The 18,814-nt window shown below is 31.9% G+C and overlaps 1 protein-coding gene and 1 long non-coding RNA gene across 4 annotated transcripts in view; one reads left to right on the forward strand and one right to left on the reverse strand.

Annotated features, from left to right (window-relative positions):
- Nucleotides 1–18,814, reverse strand: part of LOC141381295 (uncharacterized) — a 54,308-nt gene that overhangs the window by 31,833 nt on the left and 3,661 nt on the right. The gene's annotated exons all lie outside the window — the stretch shown is intronic.
- gmip (GEM interacting protein) overlaps nucleotides 1,810–18,814 on the forward strand; it is a 65,493-nt gene continuing 48,488 nt past the window's right edge. For all 3 annotated transcript variants that reach the window (XR_015481290.1, XM_087245187.1, XM_087245188.1), the window contains exons 1-4: nucleotides 1,810–2,026; nucleotides 13,873–13,963; nucleotides 18,304–18,397; nucleotides 18,515–18,587. Coding sequence is in view for 2 of the 3 variants with exons in the window: in XM_087245187.1 (XP_087101313.1) it covers nucleotides 1,984–2,026; nucleotides 13,873–13,963; nucleotides 18,304–18,397; nucleotides 18,515–18,587 (301 nt within the window). In the remaining variant the exon portion in view is untranslated. The remainder of the gene's footprint in view (nucleotides 2,027–13,872; nucleotides 13,964–18,303; nucleotides 18,398–18,514; nucleotides 18,588–18,814) is intronic.

The raw sequence follows: 18,814 nt of genomic DNA on the forward strand, positions 1-18,814 counted from the left end.
AAAATGCTTAATTCTAATTGGTCAGTGCAGCGATATGAGGCCATGTTTATTTATATATATATATATAGACACACACACCGTGTGTGTATATATATATATATATATATATATATATATATATATATATATATATACACACACATACACAGTTGAAGTCAAAATTATTAGTCCCCCTGAATTATTTTTAGTTCCACCATGAATTTCTGTTTAACGGGAGAGGATTTTTTTTTTAACACATTTCTAAACATAATAGTTTTAATAACTGATTTCTACTAACTGATTTATTTTCTCTTTGTCATGATGACAGTAAATAATATTTGACTAGATATTTTTCAAGACACTTCTCTACAGCTTAAAGTGACATTTAAAGGCTTAACTAGGTTAATTAGGTTAACTAAGCAGGTTAGGGTAATTAGGCAAGTAGTAGACAGTTAGGAAAAAATTACTTAAAGGGGCTAATGATTTTGAACTTAGTGTTGTTTAAAAAGTTAAAAACTGCTTTATTTTAGCCAAACTAATACAAAAAAGGCTTTCCTCAGAAGAAAAAATAATATTAGACATACTGTGAAAATTTTCTTGCTCTGTTAAACATCATTTGGGAAATATTTAAAAAACAAGAAAAAAATTTAAAGGGGGCTAATGATCCTAACTTCAAGTGTACATATATATGTATATATGTATGTGTGTGTATATGTATATATATATATATATATATATATATATATATATATATATATATATATATATATATATATATATATATATATATATATATGTGTGTGTATGTGTGTCTATGTATATATATATATATATATATGTGTGTGTGTATATATGTATGTATGTATGTATGTATGTATGTATGTATGTATGTATGAATGTGTATATATATATGATGGAACGGGAGATTCTCCTCATTAATGTGCAGCCGACAAATCTGCAGCAACTGCGTAATGCTATCTTGTCAATATGGAGCCAAATCTCAGAGGAATTTTCCAGTATCTTGCTGAACAAAGGATTAAGGCAGTTCTGAAGGCAAAGGGGGGTCCAACCTGGTACAAGTAAGGTGCCTAACATAATGGCCAGTGAGTTTATATATAGTTGAGTCCTTATATATGATTAATGTTTACGTGTTTCAGAGTTCTGATATCTGTGGACTTCAGCACAGGACCCAGAGTTTAAAGACAAACCATGGAGCTGGGTGAGTCTGTGTGAAAGTAATGCATTTGTTTTATGAAAATATTTCAAATACTTTTCTTAAAAATGACCACTGCATTTCTTCTTTTTTTATATAAAAAATTCTGAAGCCTGCACTAAATGTCAACAACTTTATATTCGAGTGCAAGTGTAATGAATTTAAGTCATCAACATCCAGTTACTTTTTTAAGTACTTATAAACCAGGCTGATCCAGTGTCAGTGCTTCTTTTCCTGTGCCTCAACCACCATCAGTCAGCAGAGGGCAGTGTTTTAAAGTTAAATCTCATTGGCTGAGTGCAACAGCAAGATTTATAGCTCAATTAATAGTTTCTAAGCAGTTAACAGTGTTCGTCTGAAGCCAAATATGCAGTGACGTAAGCAGTGATGCTCAGAGATTGGACAAACGAAATAAAACGCAAACTTGAAATCACTACTAAAACATGACCAAATCTGATAGACCAAAAACATTATTAACATTGCTAAAGTGCATCCACAAACACCAGCAATATCTTAAGCCACAGCAGAAGTTGTTAGGTGTGTCTGACAGTGATAGTGAGACAAACTTCCTCCTGGTGAGATGGTGAAAGAGCATTGGCCAACCCAGCCTCCGCTTTAGAGGAAGAGAAGTGCTGCATGCGAGAGAACTGAAGAGAAGGGCACACGGTCTCCATGTCCTCTCTTAATGTCTGATGAAAGGTGATGCTTCTGCCCGGATCTTTTTGGGCTGGGGTGGACGGACAGAGTACTGGATGACCACACAGCCTGCTGTGAGAGGCTAAGAGGACCAGATGGAGGAGACTGTGGAGACTGCACAGCTGAGGCAGCCCAAAGGTCAGACTGGGTTTCTTTGAGATTTTAAGGGAAATTTTCAGAGTAAAACGTGCAACGGCTTTAATGGTGCATAGGTGAATTTCATTAGCTATATTTTGTCCTCTTTCTTGGCATGTGCGTGCTTGCGTGTTTGTCTTGCATGCAGTGATCAGAGAACTTCCTGTCTCGTCCATTTTGGCTTTGTACAAAAGTTGCATCTTAAGGAAGTTTTCATGTGCAGATTTACATAATTGCCACATCTTGGGTTGACTTATTGTGAAGTATGTAGTTGACTCCATTTTTAGTATCTTGTTTTTTGCATTGATGAGTACTATTGCAAAAACAACATGATTGATGGAAATTGATAAAACAAGTTTTGAGTCGTTTTCAGCAATCATGATTTATAGTTACTAGTGAATAGTTTAAAAATAATTCTAAAAATCTTGGTTATCTGTTATTTATATATATATATATAGATATGTGTGTGTGTGTGTGTGTGTGTGTGTGTGTGTGTGTGTGTGTGTGTATATATACATACATACAGTGCTCAGCATAAAAGAGTACACCCAGTTTTGAAAATCAATATTTTTATCCATTACTCCATAGTTATGGCCATTAATTTCTGGTTAAAACAGATTTATTAAAGTTAATAAGAGTTTTATTCATCGAGATAAGAGTTTGGTCACCTAACGTAAGATAAATCATTTAAATTTGAAATTAACAAGTTCTTAAAAACAAATATTCATAAACAACAACATTTCAATTCAGTTTTTCCTGTTTATTAGAATTTCATATTTTCCCCCAACAAATACATTCGGGTGGTCTCATTTTTTCTATTTTTTCTAAATTCTAGTTACTGACTAATCTAATGTATGTGCACAAATATATTACTGTAAAGCGTCCTGTAGAAAATATTCATTTAAAAGACATTTTCATTTATGCTTGACACTGTTTATTTCATGTTTATCTTTATTAATTTATTCTTGCTAACAAAAAAAATTAGATTTTGAAATCTTTTATAAATGTTTTAATTCTTTTAGAACTGATTAAAATTTTTTACAAACATATTTTTCTTGGTTTTATGTATAAATTTAGTACAGCCCATATTGAATATTTTCATCCATTTCCCATTGAATATAGTCAATTTATTTTGGTGCTTTTAGCCAACACAGATTTATTACACACACACACACACACACACACACACACACACACACACACACACACACACACACACACACATATAAATAAATAAATATATATATATATATATATATATATATATATATATATATATATATATATATATATATATATATATATATATATATATATATATATATACATACATATATATATATACATACATATATATATATATATACATACATATATATATACATAAACATACACACACACATACATACACACACACATACAAATATATATATATATATATATATATATATATATATATATATATATATATATATATATATATATAAATTACAAACTACAAAATTTTTACAAAAATTTTCCTTTTTTCCTCTTTTTTTAAATTTGTATTTAGATTGTTCTATATAGATAAATTCCAGATTTTGCTTAAGTTCTGACTAATCTAATGTATATGCATAAATAAAATATTGTATAGCTTCCTAATAAAAATATGAATTTAAAAGACAGATTTGTGAGGGGTGAAGTATTTATAGCGCTTCATTTTTTCCACATTTTGTAGTGTTACAGCCTTGTTCCAAAATGGATTAAATGCATTTATTTCCTCAAAATTCTACGCACAATACTTCATAATGACAAAGAGAAAAAAGTTTTTGAAATTGTTTCAAATTCATTAAAATAAAAAAGCTAAAAAATCACACGTGCATAAGTATTCACAATCTTTGCTCAATGCTTTATTGATGAACCTTTGGCATTGGCAGCAATTACAGCCTCAAGTCTTTTCGAATATGATGCCACAAGCTTGGCACAACTGTGTTTGGGAATTTTTGCCCAGTTGCAGTACCTTTCAAGCTCTATCAGGTTGGATGGGAAGCGACGGTGTACAGCCATTTTCAGATATCTCCAGAGATGTTCAATAGGATTTAGGTCTGGGCTCTGGCTGGGCCACTCAAAGACAATTACAGAGTTGTTGAGAAGCCACTACATTGATATGTGCTTTAGGCCATTGTCCTGCTGGAAGATGAACTGTCGCCCAGGTCTGAGGTCAAGAGCACTCTGAAGCAGGTTTTCCTTCAGGATGTGAATAAAACCTGTCCTTCTGTCCTTCTCATTCAGTCCTTCTGTAAGGTTCTCCTCTCTCCACAGAAGAACGCTGGAGCTCAGACAGAGTGACCATCGGGTTATTGATCCCCTCCCTGATTAAGGCCCTTCCCCCCTGATGACTCAGCTTAGATGGCCGGTCAGCTCTAGGAAGAAGTTTTCTTTAACCTTCCCCAGCCTTGTGCCTCGAGACAATCCTGTCTAAGAGGTCTACAGACAATTCCTTTGTCTTCATGCTTGGTTTGTGCTTTGACATGCACTGTCAGCCTTGGGACACTATATATAGACAGGCGTATGCTTTTCAAATCATGCCCAATCAACTGAATTGACCACAGGTGAACTCCAATTAAGCTGCTGAAACATCTCTAGAATGATCAGTGGAAACAAAATGTACCTGAGCTCAATTTAGAGCTTCACAGCAAAGGCTGTGAATACTTCTGTACATTTGAGTTTTCAGGTTTTTTATTTTTAATAAATTTACAACAAGAACAGTCTTGGAAATTGAATTTACAACAATTTCAAAAACAATCTTTCTTTAGATCTATTGTGTGTAGAATTAAAGAAATAAATTAATCGAATCCATTTTGGATTAAGGCTGTAACAAAAAAATGTGGAAAAGGCAAGTATATATATATATATATATATATATATATATATATATATATATATATATATATATATATATATATATATATGTATATATATGTATGTATATATATATATATATATATATATATATATATATATATATATATATATATATATATATATATATATATGTATATATATGTATATATGTATATATGTATATATGTATATATGTATATATGTGTATATATATATATATATATATATATATATATATATATATATATATATATATATATATACATATATATATATACATATACATATATATACATATATATATATATATATATATATATATATATATATATATATATATATATATATATATATATATATATATATATATATATATATATGTGTGTGTATATATATATATATATATATATATATATATATATATATATATATATATATATATATATATATATATATATATATATATATATATATATATATATATATATATATAAACATTTTGGGGGGGATAACTGTCATTTTATTTTAATTTTAACCTTTTTGATAACACTTTTCTAGGATATTAGCAAAAGTGGCCTAAACCATCTCTTCCAGCTGGAAATTGACTTTACTTTCATTACATTTTTAAATTCAGATGCTCTCTGAGAAATGCATTAATCATATAACTAAAATTCAGGATGTGGAAATAAACAACCTCAACTAGACCTCAGTGAGAGGAAGTCACATGCACATGGTTTCAAATAATTTTGTGATAGAAGCACTGCTTCTTGTTTCAGCCAGGTATCACATGACATTTAACACAAACCTTTTGCAATTAAATGTCCAAATAAGAATGAAGACATTTAGTCCGACAACTTACTGCATACTGACAGCACAACCGACGTTACTAGTGTTGGGTAAGTTACTTCTTAAAAGTAACTAAAAATTACTGATTGAATCAGTGTAATTGTATCTAAATAGTTTCTATCTACTTTGCCTAAAAAGTTATACAATTACTCATCAAGTTTAATTTAATTTCTTGACTTGATATACATTTAAACCCCCATAACTCTCAACGCATAAATGATAGGTATTAAGCTATTTTAATTCTTTAAATCTGAGTCAACCAGGGCATTTTAGATTTGTTAATTCTTACTAAAAGTAAATATATATATATAAAACCTTATATAAATATCTAAACCTTAACCATTTAAAAATAATAATAACCTATTTCATATATATTTTTTACTCATTTTGTGATTTCTTAAACATGTGGGAATTTGTATATACAGGGTTTGACAATGAAACAGAAACTCTGGCCCTCAATTTAGAGGTTTCATGGCTAAATTTAACCAGCCTGGTGGCCAAGCTTCATTAATTGCACATTTTACCAGTAAGAGCAGAGTGTGAAGTTTTATTTAGCAGTGTAATAGCACAGTTTTGCTTAAAATATTGCTATGCGCACAACATTATGTGTGACATATCATAGTTCAAAAGAGGACAAATAATGGGTGTGCGTCTCACTTGTGACCAAGACATCAAGTCTTTGTGATTTATCAAAAGCCACGTTATCCAGGCTAATGTCAGCAAACCACCAAGAAGGACAAACCACATCCACTTGTCTGTTTCCACCAAAACTGTTTGTTAGGAGTTCCACAGGGCCAATATACATGGTCGGGCTGCTATAGCTAAACCTTTGGTCACTCGTGCCAATGCCAAACAGTTTCAGTGGTGTCAGCAGTAAAAATCTTGGGCTTTGGACAATTTTAAAACACGTATTGTTCTCTGGTGAGTCCACCTTTGCTGTCTTTCTCACATCCAGGACAGTTACAGTGTGGAAAAGCCCCAAAGAAGCACACAAACCAGAATGTTGCATGCCCAGAGTGAAGTGTGAGGGTGGATTAGGGATGGTTTGGGCTGCAATGTCATGGCATTTCATAGGCCCAATAATTATGCTAGACGGAGCATCACTGCCAATCCAACCATCCTGGAGGACTACGTGCACCCAATGGTTCAAACACTGTATCCTGAAGGCTGTGCCATGTATCAGGATAATAATGCACCAATACACAGAGCAAGAAGAGTGGTTTGATGAACATGAAATTGAAATTGAACATCTTCCATGGCCCGCACAGTAACCAGATCTAAATATTGTTGGGCCACTTTGTGGTGTTTTGGAGGAGAAAGCCTAGAAAGGTTTTCATCACGTAGTGACCTGGCCACTATTCTGCAAGAAGAATGGCTCAAAATCCCTCTGATCACAGTGCAGGACTTGTATCTGTCATTCAAAAGATAAACTGATTCTGTATTGGTCGCAAAAGGAGGCCCTACACTAATTCATTGTTTCATTGTCCAACCCCTGTATTCACATACACAACAAATCTGCTGCTCTGAATCTAATAAATCTGAAAAATATATTATTATAAATGAAAAACTACAATTACTCTGCTCCTCTAATTTGGTTTATGCAGTACTCTAAAACAATTCTTTCCTAGAATCGCTCCATATCTCTAAAATAAAAACATTGTGCATTTCTGAAGTGTGCCTCACACCGGTGAGTGGGCTTGATAAACCACCCGTAAAAACATTATTCTCTCTATTTGCAATGTACACTTTACTTAAACTTCATCTTACAAGTACTCAATAAGGAAAACAATGTTTACATGTAAATGTACCACAAATCATGTTGTGCTACTTGTTTTCATCAAACTTAAATACCTCCTTTGCACAGTATTCTTCTGTCTTATGTAAAAGTACCTTAAAAGCACTTAGGTTAAGTGTATATTTATGTATTTTATAGTATATAAAATACATAAATATACACATTGTTTTCCTTATTGAGTACTTGTAAGATGAAGTTTAAGTAAAGTGTACATTGCAAATAGAGAGAGAATAATGTTTCTACGGGTGGTTTGTCAAGCCCACTCACCGATGTGAGGCACACTTCAGAAATGCACAATTTCTGAACTTTAGACTTTACAGACCTGAAACTAGCACTTATTCATTGTTGCTCTTAGTTGTGTAAATTGCTTCCTTGTCCTCATTTGTAAGTCGCTTTGGATAAAAGCGTCTGCTAAATGACTAAATGTAAATGTATATGTATAGTTTGTAGTTAGTAAAGTTCTAATAATGCTCCAGCATGTTAGTTATGTATAGGTTTATAATAGCTCTTTACATCCAGTTGCGTTCGCGTTCATATTTATGACTATGTTTATGTATGTCCACACATATAGCAGAATGACAATAAAGCTCAACTTGATATAACTTGAATAAATTTACAATATTTAAATAAAGTACATTGTAATTAAATTAAAAGTCCTTTATGCACATTTTTAGACTCCTCTAAAACAGTGTTTCTCAACCACATTAATGGAGTACCACCAGGTCTGCACATTTTTCCATGTCCCATTAACCAAACACACATGATTAAGATCATCATTAGCAGAGAAAGACCTGTAATAGGTATGTGATAGACAAAGGTGACGTCCAAAACATGCAGTGTTGATGGTCCTCTAAGAATGTGGTTGAGAAACAATGTTCTAAAGTATAAAATTACCATGACATGTTTGCAGATATTCAAGAAACATGCTAAGTGAACATACTTGTTTATCTGAAAAACAAAGCTGAAGTCAGATATTCTGCTTTAATAAATGTGCATTACGTTCCAGAACGATGTCTTTGTTTTGGTTATTTTAACCCACCCAATGTCAGTTTAGCCAGTTATAATTCAGCATCGCGGGTTGCCTTGGTGGAAAAACAGCGTATTTTATTCATTCATTTAGGAAGGCTTTCAACATATGCGTCCGTGATCGAATAGCGACCTCCGGTGGACTGTAGCAGACTCAAAAATGAGACGAAGATTTAGTGTTCCACTTGAGGTTATTAACTAGCAAATAATATAAATATTATGAGCGTTAATATTAGTTGAGCAGGTTAAATTGTAACTGCAACACGCTACTTAATGAGATTTGCTATGATGAGCAATTTGGCTGTTTGCACCAGACGAAACACAACAGAACTTTAAATCCAGCCATTCAAAAGCACAGAATAGTGCACTCACTGCACTCCAACAAAATGCTAAGGTTCACAATCTAATTAATACATATTAAACCTCTTTACATTATTAAATGTACATGCTGAATCACTGATGCATACCTGGATGTGAAAATAAGGGATATGCCCACCACAATAAGGGATACCCATCTGTTTAAATATATACCCAAAACCCAGCTTCGCTTCAAATCACGTGTACAGAATCCGTTTGGGAAACAATGTCTAGTTATTACTATGGAGTGTGTCGGCTGACAGTCACGCACTGCTATAAGACTGTTTTGAGGATTGTATAGGATGGGCAATGACACCTGTAAGGGAATCTTGTTGTTTTTATATTTATTTTAAAGTATTTTCATGCCTAAATAAAACAAAAGCAAAGATTGGACTCACAAAGAGCAAAGAACGGCGCCTGGTGGTTTGGTGGTATGGGTTGCGTACAGGGAGGATTGGCTCTTTAATGTTTATTGCCACCCTTTAAATGAAGACTGAAAATACGGGAGAAATACAGGTAAATACCTTTATGGGATGATAGCGGGATAGAACTGAAATATTCAGGAGAATCCCGGGAAAACCGGGGGGGTTGACAGGTATGCTGATGTGTGTTGGCTTGCACTAGTCACAGGTCTGAAGTTTAATTTTAAACGGTTTACTTTTATTTTCAAGATCTGAGGTGAAAATCTGCTGCTTCTTTCAGAAGTATGGCTATAAATGTCATGTAAAATGGCATTCAAACTCACATTATTAGCATTTAACACTGAAAAAAGCATGAGGTGTACCTGAGGTGATCATTGTCAGTTTTCTGTTGTTCAGCTGCAAGAAATAGAAGCTGTTTCTAAAATATGAATTTCAGGTGTTGGTTAGAACAAAAGCTCCTTTTGATATGGCGAATATTCCTTCTGTTGCGTGCCTTTAGAACATGACTTAAATCAGCCTTTAGGCTCGATAGTCAGGCTCACACCTGTTGGTGTCGTCAATGTGGCAACCGGCGCTTGTGTGCAGAGGTGTAAAGAGTACCTGAAAACCATACTTGAGTAAAAGTACAGATACCTTACTGTAAAAATTACTCCATTACAAGTTACAAGTCACCAATTCTAATAAGACTTTTTATTTTAAAAGAACCTAAGTATTTTACTCATAGTGAATGTAGGCTCAAAAAACACCAAGAAAGGTTTTATTTCCTAATAGACATTAAATTTAACACCTCAATGTTTCAAAATGGCAGAATAAAACAGATTAAAAAAATAGAACAAAAAGTCTCAGTCAAACTCAAATGTTCTAAAAAGGGACAATTTAAAAAAAAAGTAGAAAAACGTAATAAAAAAAAATCAGAGCTGACTTTCGTGTGACTCACCTCTCAGTCTCAGAGGGGGGCAATATTTTTATTTTGAGTAGTTTTTCAATTAATTAGGATGTTTTCTCTGTATTAAAATTAAACAAAGAGGATCAGTGTTATTTTTCAACTTAGTAAACTACATATAAATTCAATGAAAAATACATCACAAAATCACAGCTAAATGCACCTGATGCAAAATGTATAATTTCAGTGATACATTTTTTTTACGTTGCCCAAAAAAATTAAGCTAAAACATAGTCATGTCGCAGTGGTTTTTGTCATATCAGTAACTGTATTAACTTTTAGTAACATTGTGCTTACAATACCATTGTAAAGTCAGCCATAATTTGACTAAATTCACATTGAATTAGCATTAAATAGATTCTTACCTCAGTGTGTTTTCTCAAATTTGATAATTCATTCTTAAAAGCACTAATTTTCGTGGTTCGTGGCAAAAAATAGACACTGCATCCTGTAAGAGTCATCTGTATATCGGCAAATAAAAACTTTTCTTTCAGATAAGGCCATGGATGGTCATCAGTGCTGGCAGTGCTTGATGTGCCGGCTTCGGCTTCATCACTGGCTGGAGCCATTTCGCTTATTAAACACCTGATATTAGGCAAGCTGCTAATTCATGTTCACGGGATTTAGCTCATAATCAGCATACAGTACCTTCAGCACCCTGCAGATGGCAATATCGCCTCGTCCGCCCAACAAATTAGCCGTGGTAAATAAAGATGCTGACTTGTCACAATGTAACGAGTAACGGTAAGTGTCAGTTTAAATGTAGTGGAGTAAAGAGTACATATCTTCAATCAAAAATGTAGTCAAGTAGAGAGTAAAAGTTGCTTATATTTTTAATATTCAGTACAAGTACTAACTAGCTAAAAATACTAAAATAACGAAGTCCATTTACTTAAGTACTTTATACCACTACTTGTGTGTGGTTTGATACAGGAGTGCAATACCTAGTTCAACCACTGGCTGTCAAACATGCAGTATGCTCCTTTAAATTACATAAAAATGAAAAGCAGTCTCTTACTTAATTTAAAAGCTATTTAAATATTTACTTTGCAACTAATTACACCCAACACTGTCAGTGCCATCCTTGAGATGACTTTTGGCTTTTTTTGTTTTAGGTGATTTTCATTTATTTGTTGATTTATTTGAATGAAAAATGGAGTTGATGACTAAAGTCTTGATCCATGCAGTTGAACTAATCTCTACATCAAAAACAAGTCCTCATTGTCCCTGTAGCAGAGCATGTTTCAAAACCTAGACAGGATGTGGTTGACCTAAATGAAGCTTGTCACAGAAAAAAAAAGAGAGAGAGAGAGAGCAACATTGACACTTTCATTGTTAGTGCAGTATAAGAGTGGCACATTCATGTTCACATCCATATCCAAAGCACTACGGATGCACAATCAAGAGTTCAGTGTACATTCTAACCTTCAGATAATCTGATTGAACGCAGTCATTTACCTTTAAATATATCCAGTATAATCCTGTGCTTTTCTTGTTCAGATAATAGCTTTATTAATATGACTGTGCAAATGTACAAGAGTCTGACCCACTCTTGCTGTTATATATTTTTTTAAATATATTGCTTTGTCACAAAACTTTAGCGTGAACTTCAGCAGTGTGACTTCCTGTCTTGATGTCAGATGCACATTTCAGTCATTAGTTGTTTTTGCTCTAGTTTTCACTTTTACAGTCACAGTTCTGTTAGTTACAGTACTGTTGTTTTTGAAAGTTCCTTTAATTTAAGCTAGTTCTGTCAAAATGTTAATAGTGATTAATCGCATCCGAAATTAAAGTTTATATTTACATTATATATATATACGATAAAAATGCTGACAAAAAGTCATGAAAGCAAATGTTTTCAGGCTACTTTAATATTAATCAGTTGATTGAGTTTGTTTTAGTTAAACAATGTTTATCTTGCAGTTTGACTGATGTAAGTTGAGATGACTATAAAAGTTACTTTAATTTAACTAAACATTTAGGGAATAAGATATTTTGTTTTACAGAGTATGTATATATTAGGGGTGTAACGGTTTACAAAAATCACAGTTCGATACGATACAGTGGTGTCCCGGTTCGGTATTTTTGCAATACAGCAAAAGAAAAAAAAAAAAGCCTGAGAATTTCTCTCATTTTCATTTTTTTAATGTTTTAAAACTAACATCATAAAAGTATGATCCGATTTTTTAGAGCTATACTCCCAGGGTTTCTGCTTAGCAGCAAATAAAACAAATCCTTCATTATACTCAAAACCAATAAGCTTATTATAAAACAACAAATATAATATTGTAGTAGTTAAACAAATACAAAGAAAAGAATAATTTAGTTTTTATAAGGAACTCAGTTTAAATCTATTTTTAAGTATTTTTTTATTTTCAGAAAGATGAGCGTCCACCTTTCCTTCAGACAGCACAGATCTGCTTGATTTGACTGTCACCTGCCATTTCAGAGGATCTGAAAGCAGGAATTATCTGACTCAAATGGGCTCGAAGAGGCACGATTTCCAGAAGATTATCATTCGTTTGCGGGAGACTCCTGAAACTTCCAGGAGACTTGAGTCTAAGACTGATGTCTAAGATTGCATAAACATTTTATATTTATATTAACATTTTATATATATATATATATATATATATATATATATATATATATATATATATATATATATATATATATATATATATTTAGTATATATATATATATATATATATATATATATATATATATATATATATATATATATATATATATATATATATATATATATATATATATATACACATATATATATATATATATATACATATACTAAATATATATATATATATACTAAATATATATATATATATATATATATATATATATATATATATATATATATATATATATACACACACATATATACTAAATATATATATATATATAAAAACTCCACCGTGTGCGATTCAGAAAGCATAATATTGTAAACGCGCGACCATGTAGAGACAGAAATCACATGTTGTTGTGTAAATAAGATACTACATACGGCTATTTAGCTTGTTTAATAAAATAAGTTGTGATCTGAATTTTAATACCATTAACTTGACTTCAAGGGGGGCGGCGCACCCCCTAATATAATGGTAGGGGAAACACTGATAATTATATACAGTTGAAGTCAGAATTATTAGCCCCCCTCCCCCGTAAAAATAATAATTCAAAGGGGTACTAATATAATTCTGACTTCAACTGTGTGTGTGTGTGTGTGTGTGTGTGTGTGTGTGTGTGTGTGTGTGTGTGTGTGTGTGTGTGTGTGTGTGTGTGTGTGTGTGTGTGTGTGTGTGTGTGTGAGGTATAAACATTACACAATGTCTATAAATGAATAATCAGTGCTACTTAAAGCACAATCAATAAACATTTTGGCAAAATGTGTACGGTATTGCATGCTTAATATCGTTGTATGTTGCATAAGCATGTACATATTTAATAATACTGCACAAAACTCAACTAGTTTTCATTAGATTGTTAAATCAGTGGTATACTAAATATGGTATAAATACAGACCCTTGTTTTAAAGACCTGTCATTTTCTTCTGTTTCAGATGGGGATATTCCAGTCCGGCACTCGGAAACCAAGCGTTACAGTGAGATATTACGCGATTTTGATGCTTTGGATCTGTCCCTAAAATGCTCGTACGTAAACCTTCTTACTCTCAAATTTCAGTCTTAAAGGGACAGTTCACCCACAAATGAAACATTTCTCACTATCTATTCATGTTCAGTTGGATTCAACTAATGAATTCTTCTGTTGAACACAAAACCAGATATCATGAAGAATGTTGTAAAAACTCAGTCATTGACCTCCATCCTAGGAACCAAAAATACTTTGGAAGTCAGTGGCTGTTTTATTTCCAATGTTCTTTAATATATCTTTCTTTATGTTCAGCAGAAGAAAGAAACTCAGGTTTGCAACAAGTAATCACCTTAGAATTATAAGGTTCTATCTGACATTTTTGTCAAAATTGAGTTATTGACATTCTTATTAAATGACAACTTATTTACATTATGTGATGTTTTTGTATAAGTCGTTTACGTTTTAAGACTTTTTATTTAAAACAACAAAATGGTTTATCTACAAAGTTGAACTCTAGCTTAGCTCTATGCGGTTCTTTCTGTGAGCCAATCAGCATTTTAAATACACACACGAGGACCAATTAGGATCAGCTTTCTTTGCCATTTCACCAACCTCCTCCATTGACAGCGGGACAGACCAGAAAGAGATGTGTGTAAATGTAATGATTTAGAAGCATTTTTAGACAATGAGATGAAATGTTACGTTTTACATTGTTGAAAAAGAAACGAATATTTAAAAAAAGTTTTATTTTAAATGTGAAATATTTTTATCTGTTGATATATGGTAGGTGAAACATTTTTCAGGGTTTATTAATCTCATTTGCTGATTTTCTGTTTTCTTTTAAAGTCTTTAAATTTGATATTAAGCCTTGAAGGGCAAATACTTTAATTTAATTAATGGGGCATATAATTCAATCAATGTAATTCAATAATTCATATAAAGCATAAAGTGTTGTGAATATTAACATATTATTAGATAAATTAACATCTACACTGCACAAAATATTTAGCACAGCCTTGTATGTGTAATTAAAACAAGAAAAAAAATTAATCCTGAAACATAAAATAAATGTTATAGAAAGCAAAAATTTTACTTTCTCAAGCATCAACATATTGCTACAGCACCAAATTATATATTTTTTGGTTGTATTTCTTGAAAAGTAATGCTTCAATGATTGATCTGCCAGATAGAACCTTATAATTCCAAGCGGAAAATGACTTTACAGATTTAGAAGGTTCTATCTGCATTTACCATGTTTTTTTTTGTACTCCAATTTACAAATGTAAGAGAACTTTGATCATTTACATTTAGAGTGTATTTAGGGTCTCTGTCATGTTAATGTATGAAAGAAAACTGTTACACACATATTGTTTGCTATATGGAATGCAAAACTTCTCAAAATCATTCAGAACTCAGATAGAACCTTATAATTCCAATTCTATTTCTAAGTTCTACTGTCCAGCAAACTAATAAGTGAACAATAACAATGAAATGTGGTCAAACATTATTGTTATATCCAAACACACTTTATTTGGTGATGCCATAAGTCTCTAAAACCTGATATATATATATATATATATATATATATATATATATATATATATATATATATATATATATATATATATATATATATATATATATATATATATGTATTGTACTGTACTGTACTGTACTATACTATATACTATACTATACTGTACTGTACTATACTATACTATACTAATAATACTAGCATTAAACAACTCGTCATGAATAAACTGACTACAACTGCAACAGAGCCAAAGTTCCACCAAAGCCCTCTGGTTGTTACATTTTAATCGTTTAATTCTCATATGTAAAGATATTTGTGTGTTGCTGTACATCCCTGTGTGTGTATTAAGCAATGTGTATGCATGTGTTGGACAAGTTAAAAGAACTTAAGTTAAAAAAAAATTAAATAAAAAATAAATACAGGGTGTATGATAGACCCCATAGAGTGACAGTTGATATTTATATGATATTTTTAAGCTTGTTGAGTTAAATAACATGTTTTCAGATTTTAATCTCATGTCTTGACCATATCAGTTTGCACCAAATTAAGTATTTCGGCTTAATTTAGACCTAAAAAAATGGTTCTTTTCCTCAAATGGGACCTTCAGGTTACCATGTTTATTGTACTACTATATGTAAAAGTCTGATGTATCAAATGTGATACTTCAATTTAGTTCTATAAAGGTTCTAAAGGCTTAATATTGTTTTAAGTAAGTTCCAAACGGGGTATTCATTGTGTTCATACAGTTGAAATCAAAAGTATTAAACCTTTGATTTTAATTTATTTTTTTATTTTTAAATATTTCTCAAATGATGTTTGACAGAGCAAGGAAATCTTCACAGTATGTTTGATAAAACTTGTTAATTTCAGCTAGAATAAAAGCAATTTTTAATTTTTTTAAAAACCTTTTTAAGGTCAATATTATTAGCCCCTTTAAGCTGTTTTATTTTTTCAATAGTCTACAGAACAAACCCATCATTATACAATAACTTGCCTGATTACCCTAACCTGCCTAGTTAACCTAATAAACCTAGTTAAGCCTTTAATGTCACTTTAAGCTTTATAGAAGTGTCTTGAAAAACATCAAGTAAAATATTATTTACTGTCATCATGGCAAAGATAAAATTAATCTTTTATTAGAAATGAGTTATTAAAACTATTATGTTTAGAAATGTGTTGAAAAAAAGCTCTCTGTTAAACAGAAATTGAGGAAAAAAATAAAAAGGGGGGGCTAATAATTTTGACTTCAACTGTATATATCTATCTATAGTCTTGGTTCAAAAGAAATATATATATAACATTACCTGATATTGTAATAACAGAAATAATTGCAAATTTAAAAAAAATTATGATGGAAACCTGTAGCCACTGACGTCCATAATATTTGTTTTTCTTACTATAAATAGCAATAACCACCAGTTTCAGTTCTAATTTCCAGCAAACTAATAAATTAACAAAAATAACGAAGTGTGGTCAAACAACTAAGTTATATCCAAACACGTGTCTATTCTCATGCCCCATATGGGGATGCAGACGTCTCCAAAACCCGACAGATGGACAAAGCTAAACTTGTTTTATAAAAGAAAATATATAAATATGCATTAATGAATAATACTGCTAATAATAATAACATTATACAAATGCAAATTGTCATGAATAAACTAAAAGAAAACCCCATTGTGAAGAGGGCATAAAGGTAAGGGTTTTTATTTTATTTTTTTGTAACATTTTAATTTTTAATTTTTTCACATGTAAAGATGCTTGTGTATTGTTGTACATCCTGTGTGAATTAAGCAGTGTTGCATTTTGTACCTGCATAGATGCATAACTAATGCACTCTGCGGCGGACTTTAGACCTGTTGGTCAATGGCACGGTCTATTTCAGTTTAAAAAATTATCCTCGTGCCAACAATGCACCTTAACACACCTCCTTTTTAGACCTGCACACATGTGAGGCACAAATGGATTTTCTATTTAAACAACATGACGCAAAACGTTAAAAAAAATAAGGGTTGCGCCGGTCTGAAAATAGCAACAAATCGCGCCAAACATATCCTTATTGCTTATAGGGACCCATGATGCTATAAGATTTCTGTTACTATTATTACCTAGTAAGCCCACTATTATTATTACCTAGCAAGCCTAGCCCACTGATGGCTCTAATACTACTACATCATGAGTTGCATGGGACAATAACGGGTTTCAAGGTTTAGCTTGGCTTGGAAAAGTCAAGGTTTTAAAACTGCTCATTTTCCATTATATTGTTCCTAAGGTATATGGTTTATCTTGTAAGGTTTTTTTTATGTGTGTGTTTTAGACACACAATCTGTGTTTTTGAAACTAAGGAAGATAGCAGAAGTCAATGATTTATTTTAATTATTTAACCTGACTTGTTTACTGTTAGAAAATGTTTTTAAAAATAAAATATATTGTCTTCAATGGGGAAGAAGTTGTTGTTTTTTAACCAGACATTTAAAAAGAACTTATTTTAGAGCAGTGATCATATACTGTGATACCATGAAATCATGATATTTTTATCCAAGGTTATCATACCGTCAGAAAATTATACCCACCCATGCCTAAACATGAGTTGCATGGGGCCATTCTGTGTCACATTTGCATCTTTTTATTTTAAGGTTTAAAGCTGGTCACTATTCACCACCCTTATATACTTAAGCATGACCTCCATATTTTCTCCTTTTTTTGAACAACACCAGAGTGATTTAGCGATGACAGCATTTCCCTTTTGGGTGAACTGCCTCTTTAAGGATATAAAAAAATCTACAGGCATCTTTATTTTGTCTCTGTGTGAACTAGCACGATTCTTTTTTTTTATATCTTTGTGTCTGTTATTAAATTCCTCAGGACTGTGGATGAGCTCCTGCAAGAAGCAGATTCACTGTCTTTACCAGACACTTCAGCAGACACCACGCTGAACGCTGATCTGGACGATATTACAGTGAGACATGATTGATGAATTACTTCTCTTATTCACCCATTTCTTAGTAGCTTTGTGTGTCTCAAGAAAGAAAACTCTGTGTGCCACTGGGAATATTAAAAGCTGCTTGTTTTCCAGGGTGAAGATGTGGAAGATGAAGTGAAGATCTGCCGTGAAGAGGAGGAAAAAGACGAAGGCACTCTTTCGATCGGTAATTCTTCTTAGGATCATTGTTTATTACTCGATGTGTGTGAGTAAACATACAATCAATTTGGAAGTCATAATGAGATTTGGGATGAGAACTCGTATATTAAAGTGAAATATCAAGTATTAGAATTGATATCATTAGGGCTGGGCGATTTGAACAACTCGATTACGATTTATTATTACGATTAATGAAATTATTGTCAATGTTTTTCTCATTAAAAGTATAAAAAA

This window comes from Danio rerio, chromosome 3 (genome assembly GCF_052040795.2).
Source record: "Danio rerio strain M-AB ecotype USA chromosome 3, GRCz13ab, whole genome shotgun sequence".
Lineage (NCBI taxonomy): Eukaryota > Metazoa > Chordata > Actinopteri > Cypriniformes > Danionidae > Danio > Danio rerio.